Source organism: Tyto alba, unplaced genomic scaffold (assembly GCF_018691265.1).
Source record: "Tyto alba isolate M040663 unplaced genomic scaffold, T.alba_DEE_v4.0 Super-Scaffold_7, whole genome shotgun sequence".
In the NCBI taxonomy this organism is placed as follows: Eukaryota; Metazoa; Chordata; class Aves; order Strigiformes; family Tytonidae; genus Tyto; species Tyto alba.
The window spans coordinates 41,500,514-41,514,970 of NW_024881328.1; the positions used below are offsets into that span (position 1 = coordinate 41,500,514).

Below are 14,457 nucleotides of genomic sequence, written 5' to 3' on the forward strand. Positions count from 1 at the left end.
TCAGTGTAAATAGCTGTAAACAGCAAAGAGCAAATAGAGACCAGAGACTCGGCATAAGAAGAATGAAGCAGAGGAGCGCATGCCTGTGTGTACGTATGTACATATGAAAAGGCTGACACATACACACACACACACTGGGGGCAGAATGTGTCTCCATTTCCTATCCACAGAGGGACTGGCCTTGGCTCTTCATACACCCTTGTTCCAGATTTACAAAACAACAGACCATAAATGCAACCTCAGGTTACAATACTTGGAAACATTAAGAAAATAACAAAGATTTATACAAACACATGACTATACAAGATGCTAAGTGCATATCTAGTCAGTAAAAATCAAAAGATAAATACACTGTGCCTTATAAAAATGTCAATAAAATATACAGTAAAGTTTAACATAAGAGTTATCTTACATATATGGAGTAACCCGCCCAATGAAAAAAATGAACCATTCAGGGGTTTTGTTATGTTACTCTCGTAACAGAACAGTACGGTGGACAACATTTGAACAATTCCTCTTTTGCTGTCTTTTAACAAAAACAATACAGGGAATCATCACTGGGCAGCACAGGTTATTTTAACAGACACATCACTTTAACCTAAGCCTTCACCAGCAATGACACCCACTAACTACAAATGCAGAATGAATGTAATTCACAACTATACCCTAAAAAGCAAGATACAAGTGATTTAAATACATGGAGGTGGTCTCCCATTCCCTGCTGCAGACCCCTTTGCGATCTCTCCGAAACAAATCACTTAGTTACAAGAAGTTACATTCAGGAGTGCAACTAATATATGCTTGAATTTATGAGACGAGCAGACACTGCAGGAGTCGTGAAGCAGAACTATATCTTTCCATGAAGCAGCAGCAGCAGCAGATGAGACCCGCAGAAAGCAGCTGCACAGAAGCACAGAAAGACTGAACCAGATGAACTACAGCCTACTGCCACGCTTTCACCATGGCCATGTTCTATTTGTGTTACGCTCTTCATGTTCATGATGAGTTTCTCTTCCAAAAAAAGAAATAAGCCTCTTAAGGCCAGAGGGCTGTGCTCACCAGCTGTTAGAACTAATGAAAAATACATTAGAGCTGTGGGTCAGGAAATCCTGACTCTTGATATCAGAGGGTTAATTGTTTCAAATCATGTTGGGTCAATTTATGTTGCAGGAATACTGCTTATTCTTGAAATGTCCTCTAATTCAGTACAAGGCACTGTCAAGTTGATTAGATTGGCTGTTGGTCACCCCTTCAAAACCCACACCCAACACTGCGCCCTGAAATTTCTTCAGGCATTAGGGTGGAAAAGGAAAGTGAAAGAGGCCGCCTTGCTAGCTGCAGAAAGATGAAAAGCATTCCCTTCCCCTTTCCTCAATTCTGCATTACGTTCATGAATTAATCCCCAGAGTTGTGCAGAAATCTTTCCAGTGGACAAACCTTTCTTGAGAAGTGGCTGACCATCCAAGCTCTGCCACTTTCTGCCTTCTGCTTTGCCTATAAACATGAACATTGGGAGAACTGCTGCTTTAGCTGACGATAATTTGGGGATGGCTCTTCTGGGTTCCATCAGTTTGCTGCCTCAGATCCCAGCACCCATCTTTTACAGATGCATCCTCCCTCCCTTGACAACTCTGGAGATCATGCCCTGCACTGAAAGGTAGGAAAACCGCTACTTACAGCTCCTTGCCTCTCCAGTTGAGTAGGGTAAGTCCTTCTTGGAAAGAAAGGTATTGCCCAGGTGTTAGAGCACTGTCTGGCCACAATTTCAGGAAGATCAGCTGTAGGACCAGCACCAGGGAGCTCCAACTTCCATAACAAGGCTCTTGAGTGGGGTTATTAATGGGGAAAAAAACACTGAAGTATTGCTATGGATTCGAAAGTCTCCTTCAATAAACTGACAATAATTTTCAATGCTGTAGCAGGTGACTTGCTTGTGGGTTTTACTTATTCTTAAGATTTTTTTTCAGAAGCATTTATTTACTGAACAAATTTCCTGAAGGATAAGCAGATATGTATAGAGGAAGGCCTTCCATCTCGCAGCCTGGCAGGGCAGCCTCTGTGAACTGGGCTTGATTAGCAGTGTACAAACTGAGAAGGGTCAATACTAATGAACAAACAAGGCAATGCCAAGAAATATCCTGGCAGTGAAGGACATGGTGCTGGGAGTATAACGAGAAAAGCTATTATTCTCAGAGCATGCCAAACCAACACAGCAAGTGTGGAGGAAAATTAAGTCATCAGAGGAGACATCTCTTCTAAAAGAAAGTTAAATCCAAGATCTTCACCAAGGGCTTCCGTGCAAGAGCCCAGACTATTTATTCTACTGGTATCAAAGTGTGCTTTCCTTTCCCAGTAGGCATATTACTATTTTTTCAGAAGTTTTAACAAATAACACTGATAAATAAGGTATGCTTCGCTTTCTGAGCAGGTCCTGATTGAGGTTACCTGCTTGCTAACAGACTGCTTCTTCAAGACCCAGAGGTGACCATTTCACACCAACAAATGCTCTACTTTGTATTGCTGTTATTTGGTTGCAAATCCTGTTAACAATTGTGAATTTAACTGCAAAAAATAACAGCGCAAAATCAAGTAATTCTGAGGTACTATGCTGCTCGCATGTAAAGTGAAGCATGCGTACTGGCCTGAGGCAAAAGATGTAAAATGCTTCCTAATCCCTTTGACTGTCTGTGGAAGTTATTAATAACAAAATCGGAGAGGGGGCGGGAGGGGAAGGGTACCTGCGTGCTGGTTCTACACTGAAAGCTGGTACGAATAACCAAACTAACTTTGGGAGCTTTCCACGAGCCTACAATCCTCCCCAAACCCTAAGAGCTGCAACAAGAGACTCTTCTGGATGGGAAGGGATATCTGCTGGTATTCAAATATCCTCCAGATTTAAGAAAATGGAACAAAGAAACTTTATTTTTGAAAAAGAGACAATAGATACGAATGCGAGATTACTCTTTTTTTTTTTTTTTTTTTTTTTTTAATAGCTATTGCCACTGTAACAGCAGCTAAGTGAATGCATGTCTGCAGTGTGAGCAGTTTTGATAAACAGCCTCTGCGGGCCACACAACGGGGATAATGTATCCTTAAGTACTGCCAATGAGCTGCCATTCTGCACAGCCAATTACTTCTGTGCGTCTGTCACTCAAAGGAAAAATGACTGAGCCCATTAGATCAAACCTTTGTCACTGTTCCTAATGCACTCTTAGGCCTCATTAATCTGAGGGAGCAGCAACACAGCCGCCGGTGCCTCATTGCCTCCCCCACAACAGGCCCACGTGAATCTTCTCATCTCTCCCCCAAGTGCACCACGTTAATCAAGCTCTCCTTATTACCCTGGTCCCTGTCACGGCGGAGAGCGCTCTCTCTCTTAAATGCTCTCATTATGGTCCATCTTTAGAGCCGGCTGAGTGGGGGGAAAAAAAAAAAAAAAAAAAAAAAAAAAAAAGGAAAAAAAAAAAAAAAGCCAGAGAGAAAGAGAAGAGGAAAAAGCAAGTCCGATCACATTAATATTCATGACAATAATTAGTATTCTAGGTCACTGAATATTCATGCTATTAGTTTGGTTTTTTATGGGTTTGCTGGATGTCCTGATTGCTGAAGTGTGGAGGAAAACAGCATGGTTGGGACTTTAGATGTCAACGGCAGTTCAATACTCAAAACACATTTGTGAATTTTTTTTCCCTTTTGGTAAATCAGCTTCAACCCCCCTGATGGCTTTAATATTTTAAAATCACTGGGGGAAAAAGAATGAGCAATTCTGCAAAGGTCTTAACATCCAACCAGTTAGTATTACAACGTGTAACCGTCAAAAATCGGCAAGATTGCATCTGGTGGACAAGACAGATCTGTGATTTTATTCTGGATACAGCGCAATGGAAGCATGAAAATCAACCACGGTGAGATGGGCGCAGGCTGAGCAGCATCAACTGCATCTTGTCCAGCAGCTTCAGCTACCAGCTGGAAGCTCCACGACGCATTTTTACCCTTTATCTACCTAATCGTCATTAGAGATGGGCACCCTTTGCCCACCTCAAGAAAGAACTGTAAGATAATTGGTTATTTCCTTCTTCCTCTAAAAAGAAAATCTAAGCAAGCTGTTTGTGGGGTTTTTTTTTTGTTTTGGTTTGGTTTTTTGGTTTTGTTTTGTTTTTTTTTTTTTTTGATTGCTTGTTTTTTTTTTCCCCCAATATTTAACAAATACAGTGTTTTTATCAAATATTTATTTCACTAATAACACTAATATTTGCCCTGCTCCTTTTTTCCCCAAATATTACAGAAAATAGGATACTAACAGTGGAAGTTTTTTTCTCTCTAGTTCTGGAAAGGGCAAATCCTAGTTCAAAGGAACTGGAGAAGATGACCTTGAGGGATCCCCCTCTAGTGGGATGAAAGGGAAATCTTCGATGCACTTAAAATTGGGCTTTTTTTCCTTTGAAACGAGCAAACTGACAACTTCTCCTTTCATTTGCTACAGCTGTATATCACTGAACTAACAGCAAACCCAACCAAATGGAAAATTGACTTGGGTGATTAATGACAAAAGTAAGACACAAACTTGCATTTGTGATCTGTGGCAAAACCATAAAACTCACGCTCAGGTTGAAGCGTGGAAAACGTTTCACGTTAAGTCAAGTCATCTCACGTACCACATTAGACTACAAAATTAGTAGCAAGTAACTACCAACTACCAACCTCCAGCCGTGTGGGAACTCCACCAGATAGAATCTGGCACTGTCAAATCACACACCATTCCAGTACACAACTTCAGTCACCTACAAGCCAGGAGTTCAGGACAGATTCAAGAATTTAGGACTCAGTTCTGCCTTTATTTGAAGAGTCACCCAAGACCTACAGGCTTTGGAGCAACTGCCTATGCTAGCAAGCTCTTGGCTTGATAGACATTTTTACTCATTGTCAACCTGAACATAACATCTGAATCCTCACAGTAACCTCCAATTAAAAAAAAAAAAAAAAAAAAAAAACCAAAAAACATGATCTACAAAAATACTGATAAATTCAGTATTATTTAGATCAAGACTTGAATTCACAACACATCACAACAGAGGAGTGATCCTACCCATGGTTTTCCATCATGCTTCCCTCCCCTCCTGCATATGGCACGCCACACTTCAGAGGGTACTGGCTCTCAGTACCAGACTCGGCAGCTATTAATTCCAGTGTGGAAAATGGCTACCCAACGTGACAGGTAGGGCTGTAGATGTATGTCGGGCTTAAAAGGTAAAAAAAAATAAAAAAAAAAAATTAAAATGAAGTGGTTAAAGAACAGAATTATTAGACAGGCACTAGTATCTAAAGCTACCATGTCAAAAATCTCACTCTGAAGGTATACTGGTCTAATTGAAACACCAATTCTCTACCTTTTTAAAAGAAAAATCTGGAAGGCAGTCCATTCCAACTCAGCCTGATTCCAAGCACTTCAGTGTAAGATAAGATTATTTAATGACCACTGCATTGATTTGATAGATGATCACAGTTAATAACAGATAGAAAACTCACATTTATAAAAATGTGAAGATGCTATTCTTATAACATGTCTGAAATGTCACATAGAGTTAGCAGATAACAACCTTCAGCATACTTAACGACGGCTATGTAGCTAACACATTTTAGGATACTTCACATACTGTACAGTCACTACTGCGAGTAAATTTAATAGCACCAAATTATTTAAATGAAGTGTTAATCAGGAAACAATTTATCTCTACACCATGAGCTATTTTTAGATGTGAACTTTCTACATCAGTGCCTCTTGCTGCAGCTCAGCCTTTGGGTTGTTTGTAGAGGAGAAGAAATAAATGACTCCTGGGAGAGATTTCAGGAAGAAGTTCACCTTCAGGTCAACCAGCTCAAATCCAACCCAACTCGGGAGTAATTGAAACCCGGACCCACTCCTGCTCCAAAGTCAGCAAGAACTGAGTCAGCTTCTAAAAGGCACAAAGACTTGGCCAGTGACTGATTTACAGGACTGATGGCCCTTACGACATTGCCACAATATGCTACCAACTATTAAAGCCGGAACTGAACAAGTCCACAAGTTACCCTTTTCTGAAGTACTTCCAACTGAGATGCATCAACAGAATGATGTTCACTGCTATGTAAATGGAATTTAAGTTACTTAAGGATCATTCAGCAACTTTCAGATGCCACAAAAGTAACATAACTTTAGATGAAAGGGAAGAAACTTCCATTTCCCCCAACTCAGAGATTCCTACCAAGTTAGCATACAGGTACAAGCACCTTTCCGACAGACACCGTTAAAAATCTTTTATTTAAAGCCTATAAATAACAAAACTAAAACATCCCCCCCATCCTTCCATATTGCCTGGGAGAAGTGGAAGTGGCCACACAGAATCCTAACTGTTACAGGATAAACCCCAATTTGCACCATCAAGAACCCAAGAAAGCTGATAGACCAACTTTCAACTTTGAAGGTGTCATGGCAAAACTTCTGGGAGAGAAAAGTCAACATTTTTCCAGGTATGGTATTTGGCTTTGCAACAGCAGAAACAGCTTTACCTTCTACTCATTTATCTTTTTTCTGACAGAGTGCAGAAAATACTCCTTTTTTCCCATTGCTATTTCACTTCCAGTTTGGTTACTGTCCTACCATGATCAAGGGAAAAGTATTTTTCCCAGCTCTTGTGTCAGTGTGGAAACTCAGCAGGAAAGTCATCTTGAGGTTTTTTTCTTCATATATTCTCATATAGATCTTTGGGGTTTTTTTACATCTCTGAAATGGAAACTCAAGATGGACTGGAACTTGGCTTTTGTTGCTAAGGTGATTATTTCCCAGAGGTATCTGCTCCCAGATGTTCGGGATGTAAACACATTTACAGATTGGGATAGCTGTCACAGAGATGATTACTATATGTCTGTTTATCAAACAGCCTTTAAAATCAGAAAAACAATCCTGTTCAGACAAGAAGAGCCACAAAGCACGACTGAATTCCATGTGCTAGGAATGACATGCTTTTATATTTTTCCTTCTGCATGTGACATCTTCGTCAATTAGACCTAACGGGAAAAAAACCTTTCACTTACTCCTTGGTTGTTATATTACCGAATAATGGAGTATGCCCCTCTTGAATTTACAACGTCACCCTGATTAGCCTAATTCCTTCTGTTCTTCTCATAGCTATGAGAAGCACCTTGGGAAAGATCTTCACCCCTCTTAAGCATTCGGAAGAAAGAGACTAAACGTGTTTGATGCGAACAATCACTTCGGTCCAAGAAGGCTGTAGAGAGGGAAGGTGATGAGAAGGAGGAAGAGCTCAAGGTGCCCTATTGCCTCATGGGCTGTGGTAGGGATCAGAAGAGAGGTTGAATGAAGTTTTGAGCTCTTAGGGACGGGGTGTTATGTCTTCTAGCCTGAAGCACTGCCTCCGCAGAAACACAAAGTAGCACTGATCATCCCTGCAGAAATCCAGCGGGAGCTAGGAGACAAAAACCATCCCCAAAGTGGCTCTTGTGAGATGATTGCTCCTACTCCCTGCCCCAAACTATCCCAAGTCTGCCCACATGCTATTCCCGACCCCTACGCCGAAGGGTACCAACCTCTGAGACACCATCCCCAAGGCACGTATTCTACAACCCACCGGCTGATAGGCAAGAGGCTTTGCCTTCGCCTCCCTGCCACAACAGCCGATGTGCTGGCATCTACCCAAAACACAAGAAATTCCACTATGAGGCAGAAAACGATCTGTTGGGCACTTGTGAAAGAATGATTTTAAAACATGCCAGTTACAGGCAATCAAATAGACATCTAATACATACATGTATCAGCCAAGTTGGCACTGAAATCCATGCTTAAGGGGCAGCCTCTGAACAGTGTTTAATAACAGACCATTGATGTCTTCAAATGAAGACATCATTTCAGATAAGCACTATTTGACCATTTCAATGATAAAAAAGCATTCACTTTTCCATTTCTGATGTTTGAATGAAAAGAAGTTCAGACATTTCTAGGAAAACAAGTTAGGGAAAATAGGTAATCTCAGCTGAGAAATGCTTTTGTGGGTCTGGGCTATCACCACGTATAAGCAAGGACTGAGAGAGTTCTATCACCAGGGGCAATCCTAAACGTGACATTTTAATTGAGCAGTGGTATTCTTGTAATATCTTAGCTTCTTCAGCAACCTGCACACAGTTACATAATAACAGAAGGAAAATTAGTCTGTTCCTGACCATGTCAACCAATTAAATGAAATATTGTCCTTGTTTCCTAACCATGGCGAATATTACTCCACTTCAGGTAGCACGTTTGCAGTGGCAAGAACACAGAAGAACAGAAATCATGTGAAGCAGTGAGAATGCAGTGTATTTGCAGGCCTAGAAATAAAAATAGCAAGTGCTGATTCTTTCTGTATTTGGTCCAAACCTCCTTCCTACAGCAGATCCATGTATAGAAACCTCCCGACGAAAAAAGAGTAACAGACAATTTCAGCCCCGTGATCAATTTTAAAGCATCGTGCGAGAAGAAGACAACATTTTGCCAGCACTAACAACTGAGAAAAAGCCTGAGACAGCAGCACAGACTGCAAGGGATAATTTACAAATGTTTTTAGTTGCCTGACAGATAACTGCAGAGATATCAGAAGTCCTCCCAGCACTCCAGAAGCTGAGCACCGAGCACCTGCAGGTCTCCCACCCAACAGAAGCCGTGACCCTCTGCATAAAAACCACTATCAATATACTTGACCACATGAAAGCTCAGACTAACAAGCCAGGCACAGATTGTGACAGTGTCTTTTTTACAATACTAATACTCCCCATATATTTTAAAATCACTCTCCGCAATGCAGCTCTTCAGTCTTACCTGAACACAAGGGTATTGAGAGTGACATACGGCCTGATGCACAGCCGTGCTGCTGACAGTTATTTCCCAGATCCAGTCTGTCCTACTATTTTTTTTTTTTTTAAGTAATATTTTACTGATTAGCAGTTCCTTCTTTTGTTTGTTTTTAACCCAGTAATCACTACTTGGATCAATCAGCTTTCTTAAAAAAGCTCCACTGTCTTGCTGCTGCTGGTCATTCTGTCCAGTAGCGTAATAACCAGACAGACCTCAAATGTGGCCCTTAAGTAAGAAAGATTCAATGAAGGCAGCTTCTTCAGAAGAAACACATTCTCTGAAGGAGAGCCCCAAAGAAGAGATACCATGGCTGATAATACACTGAATGTACCAACTGGAATTTCAGAAACAACGGCTACGGGGCAAAATACTACAGCGGGTCTGAAAACACTCCCCTTGTATGCAGCTGAACTAATGAAATGCAAACATCTCTGTAAGGTTTTATCTTCGCTGACCTTCCCTCTCACACTGAAACCTTAGCCATCCCCCTTCTATATCCTCCGACACCCAAAGCGGGCGTGAGACCGCAGGTAGCTCGGTAGGAACAGGCTGGCTGGCTGCCACGTAGAGCATAAAGCTGTTCAGTCCAGCCTGTCTTCACCTGCTCCCCCAGCAAGTTATAAAGATGCTTCAAAACTGTTATGCTTCCAGCCAGCTATAGGGGTAATATAATTAAGACATCAATGCTTGCTTTATCTATGGGAAGAGAGCCATGCAAGGATAAGCAGGTCAAGAACTTGCTTAAAATTAAAGAAGGATCGGCGTAGCGTCCTAGATGCACAAGAGGGGAAACGAAGGTATTCAAGTGGGTAATGATAGAGAAATCAGGTTCAACTTCCCTTGGATACGACTCTTTCATACATTAGGAGGGCATTAATTATTTTGAGGCTTAACCACAGTCCATCTCTTGAGCTGTGGTAACCAGACATCAACAACAGGAATTTCTAAGCAGCATGATAAAGAAGTCAAGAGAGAGGACAGAAGCTCCAACTATTCCCACCATGTTATTTGAAAATAGTTATCTAAAGGCAGAGCTGTTTTCCAGCATTTACACTTTCTAGCACAATTAACTTTTCTCTTTTAAAATAACTGCTGTGCGATAAAAGCTCAGGCTAACCAGGATACATACACAGTGGCTACCGCCACTGGCAGAGCGAGCTGTTTACTGTACAGTTTCATATAAAGAAAGCATTACACGTGCAGAGTGTCCTGAGACAAAATGAAATGTGTAATATTCACTTAAGTCATGTACAAGCTTTTTCCCTCTGACCTGGCAATCTAAGCTTATGCCAAAGCATGTTAATGCCATGCTATAAACCTTATATTAGCAGGTATCTCTGAGTATGTTTCCAGAAACATACTTCTCTGGATCAACCAAGTAATTTTTGCCTGTGTTCAAGTGTCTTAAAAGCAGAAATCTCTTACTTAGATGTCTTACCACTGGTTTATTGACTCAATCCAGCACGTTTCTTCCCTAAATTATGGCATACATTGAAAAACAAAAACACTCCCCACACCCAGCCACCTAAATTAAATAGCAAAATGGAAAAAAACAAACCAACCATGAATAATTTTCTCCTATGAGCTCTTCCAGTGACAATGCCAGCTCTGTGCCTCCCAAGGGGTAGGTTACAACTTGAAAAAGAGTCTGATGAAATCATGGCTTCAGACATTTCAGGTCCCAGGCCAAACCAATATAACTTGCCACGCAAGATCTCCAGGGATGTCTGCTCAGTGGCACCACTGTAAAGCCACAAGGCTTTTTTTTTTTTTTTTTTTTCCTTTTTTAAACATTCATCTCAACAAGCAGCATCCTCAGTTGGAAGGAAAATCCTTCTCCCCCTTCCCCTAATAGAGGGGAATGCACATCACAAAAATGCAGGGAATTACATCTTGGCTTGAGGCATATGATAACTATTACTATCCGAGAGAAGACTCTTGAATAGCAAGGTAACTTGAGCTCCTTCACTACTTGTGTAGTACGTATTGCACAGGGACAAAAGTGTGTTTGGATGGTTTTGTCAGCACATGCCGGAGGTGTCTACATTAAATATAAATGCAGAAGGCACTAGGCGCTTTATGGACGTCATCCAAAACATGCTGACAAAACTTCCACACCAACACTATACCATTATGAGTTTTGTATAAGCTGTGCATTTTACAAGATAAATTGTCTTAAATGTTTCTCCTTAATGCAATTTTTTAAATCCACTTAGCTGCATGGACAAATAGTTCAGCGAACAATAAACTTCTTTGTTTAGAGCTCACAAGGAGCTATAAACTACTTCCATAAACAAACTAAAATAGCTTTCTACAGAAGAATCTTGCTCTTGGAAAGTCCAAAATTATGCATCCTTCTAAAGGTGGAAAGAAGTGCTGTGCAGCCCACCAGGAAGCCGCAATAAGCCCTTTCAAATGATACATCTCTTGTTTTTCCAAATTATTAGACCTAACAGATCAGTCGTGAGGTGGCATCAACTCTTCACATATGTTAATTTCTGTGAAAATATGTAGGGTTTTGGCACGTGTAAGGCAACAGATATAAAAAGATGGACATTGAAGATTACTCAGAATCTCTCGTGGAGGACAGCTCCGCAGTCAGGACTTTAAAAGTTAGACATCAGTGGTTATTTGGATTTGTAAACTATTAATAGATATCGTCCCTGTCCCAGTTGTACATGACAATTGCCTACAGACACTGGAAATGCAGCCTTTCCCTTTTTTTCCCGAGCACAGTGTTCTCTTACCTGAATTTGGCGAGATGTGTAAACTGCTCATGTCCTTGGAGAGGCCGTTTGTTTTGGGGCTGGAAATGGGTGCGCAAGCTGACGTAGCTCGGGGCGGCCTCTTCCCAGGGACTTTCACAGTGGTTCTCAGCAAGTCGATTTCTTTCCCATGAACGTTCTGCATATAGTCCTGGTAAGAAGAAAAGAAAAAAACAAAACCCAACGTCAAACAAGTAGTTCTGTAAGCAGTAGAACTAATGAAGCCTGGTTTCTTAAGACTTTTGCCCTACATCATCTGTCAACACCCACCATATGGTTTTCCCCTTTCTTCCATTTTCTTGATAATCACTTCCACACTTCTCACTACAAATAGTCTCAAAAGTTTGGAGCTGTCTAATACATTCTCCAGCTACCAGTCGGGTAAGAGGCAATTCACAATGTGGCTGGTTCTGAGCCACACACAGGAATTTATCAGCTAGCAGGTCCCAAACAGAAGGAGAAGACAAGGCTGACTGTCCCTCATGAGCATGCAGACTCGTGTCTCCTCTCTGACAACATTTTATGCACTTATCTCTTTCTCCCTTAAGGTTGGCTGAAACTGGTCAGCAGGGACAGAAGTTATGAAAGGGCACTGGCTGGTAAGGTTTCTGCAATTACAACATTGTTTCATTAGAATACGATCCTTCCTTCACACATTAAAAAAAAAAAAAAATCATAGAAAGGAAAAAATTATGCAAATTGTATCTGATTAGAGTAATCACACTAAAAGCTGGAAGCCAGAAGTGGAAAAGGCTTTTCCTAATTCTTGTTTGGAAAACCCATGAAGAGGAAATAAGCAGACAAACCCAGTCAGCTGTGGAAAGACAGTGTCAACTGACTGGAGCAAAGCCACTGCTTCCCGAGAAATCCATGAGAAAATTCTTCAAACTGTAAACAGCTTCTGGAAAAACAGGCTCTTGAGATTCTGCTTTCCAGCTCCAAAGGCATTCCCTAGATTGTCTGTGGACTTCTTCAGATGGAAACAGAAAAGCAAATGGACATGGGTGTCTTTATCAGAGGGCAAATGACAGTACATTAAGGTGAAACAGCCGCTGAGGCTGCAACCCTGGGATATATCAGAAGAGGAATTTCCAGTGGAGATGGTGAATGTTAAAGCCAGTACACGACACCAAGTTTTCATCTCCTGATACACACGACCGTGGTTACTCATGTGCCAGAAAAAAAATACCTGAAACAACTATGAGGATACTAAAAGAAACAAAGAGACTGTATTTTATGAGAAGTAACACAAGATAGCAAAGTAAAGAGCGAAAAGGGGCAACGGCATTGCACAAAAATACATCTGGGTCTGTGTACCCCAAGAGGGAAACAGCAAGTTGAACTGAAGCTTGGAAAAAGATCTGGGCCTAAGGTCTTGAGTTAAGCTGGAAACTAAGGGAATGGTATTCTTGAGCAATCTTCTATGTGGAGCAGCTGGGACAAAAAAATCTAATTCCTTTTCAGACAGAACTTGATCAACTTAGAGAGGCCTGGGTGATGCTGTGGGCATCTGCACGAGCAAAGGCTTGCCAACGAAGACATAACTCCCAGCTGGCCAAGTGGCCAGGGCAAGATTTGGCCAGATTAGAGGTGCTACATGAAAGACTACAAGCATTAACTAGGTTGGTTCCAAACCTGCAGCCTACAGACCTGTACAGCACCAGAGCATCTATTTTACAAGTAAATACCTGAATGGACTAAAAGCATAGCTGAGGTCTAACATTTCTGCTGCCATTATACGGGGTCCAATCAGCTCCCTTACAAAAATCCTTCCACCTTTGACAGTTTTTACAATAAAAACTATATATTCTGCTCAGAACACACCAAAAATCCACTACTGGACCAGCATTCATTTCTTCACAGCTAACAGTGATTTGTGATAAAACCCCAAAACTAAGCCATCACACCAGCTTCCCCACCTCCCCACCCCCCCCAGCAGCTGTTTGGGAATTATTAACAGTAAAAAGGAGGGGGGGGAAGGGTCTGAACAATTCATGGGGTGCGGACACAGAGCTCTGCTGCCAAAAGAAACAAAGGCAATCCATTAATAAAAACTCATTCACTAGGTGCTAGACAGAAATGAACAAAATGGTTTCATCCATAAATTATCAAGTTGCCATAACTTTCTTGTTCAGTGTCAGTTCTTCACAAATTAAAATACAATAAGCAGAACATAATTGAGCATTTATTGCTTATGGGGCTCTAAAATGAGGCTTAATCAGATCATAACTAAACCTCGGCATACACTCTTTTTAATAGACATGTTTTATTTAACGTACAACCAGTGTACTCCATTGAAATCTGAGTAGGTGTTTATTCCAAATTCTTCAGATGAACAGTGCCTGTGATTTCCCTGCTACCTTGCCAACTTGTGAGATATGACAGGGCATTATTAAAGACCTTTTAATTGAGAGTAAACCAGGCTTAGGTGAGCTATAAACCATTTGAGAGAGTAAGTGAATGTTGGCAAACAGGAAATAAATGCGCTGTAGCCGTACCGCTATTATACGAAAGTGCCCAAACACAACAGATGCCACATAGGTATTAACGTCAGCTTAAATATTTATAGGGATATATCAAATGTAAATAATAAAGCCTCTTTCATTGTGTGCAAGATGCATAGCGATAATCTCTGCATTTCCCCGAGGAGGAGAAGCAAGCACCAAGTTTCCAGTCAGTGGAGTATCCGCCCCCATGTGCGCTCCTTCAGATCTGCACTTGGGGAATAAAAGTTAAAACTACAAAATAATGTCGCGGCTTCAGAAGTGCAATGGAGGGTTTGATCAGATTAGAACAGATGAGGGTCTTGCT

The 14,457-nt window shown here is 41.2% G+C and overlaps 1 protein-coding gene across 13 annotated transcripts in view; it reads right to left on the reverse strand.

The window, feature by feature from the left end:
* Positions 1–14,457, reverse strand: part of AGAP1 (ArfGAP with GTPase domain, ankyrin repeat and PH domain 1) — a 390,393-nt gene that overhangs the window by 121,632 nt on the left and 254,304 nt on the right. For all 13 annotated transcript variants that reach the window (XM_042784244.1, XM_042784242.1, XM_042784241.1 and 10 more), the window contains one exon: positions 11,629–11,797. In XM_042784244.1, coding sequence (XP_042640178.1) covers positions 11,629–11,797 — 169 coding nt within the window. The remainder of the gene's footprint in view (positions 1–11,628; positions 11,798–14,457) is intronic.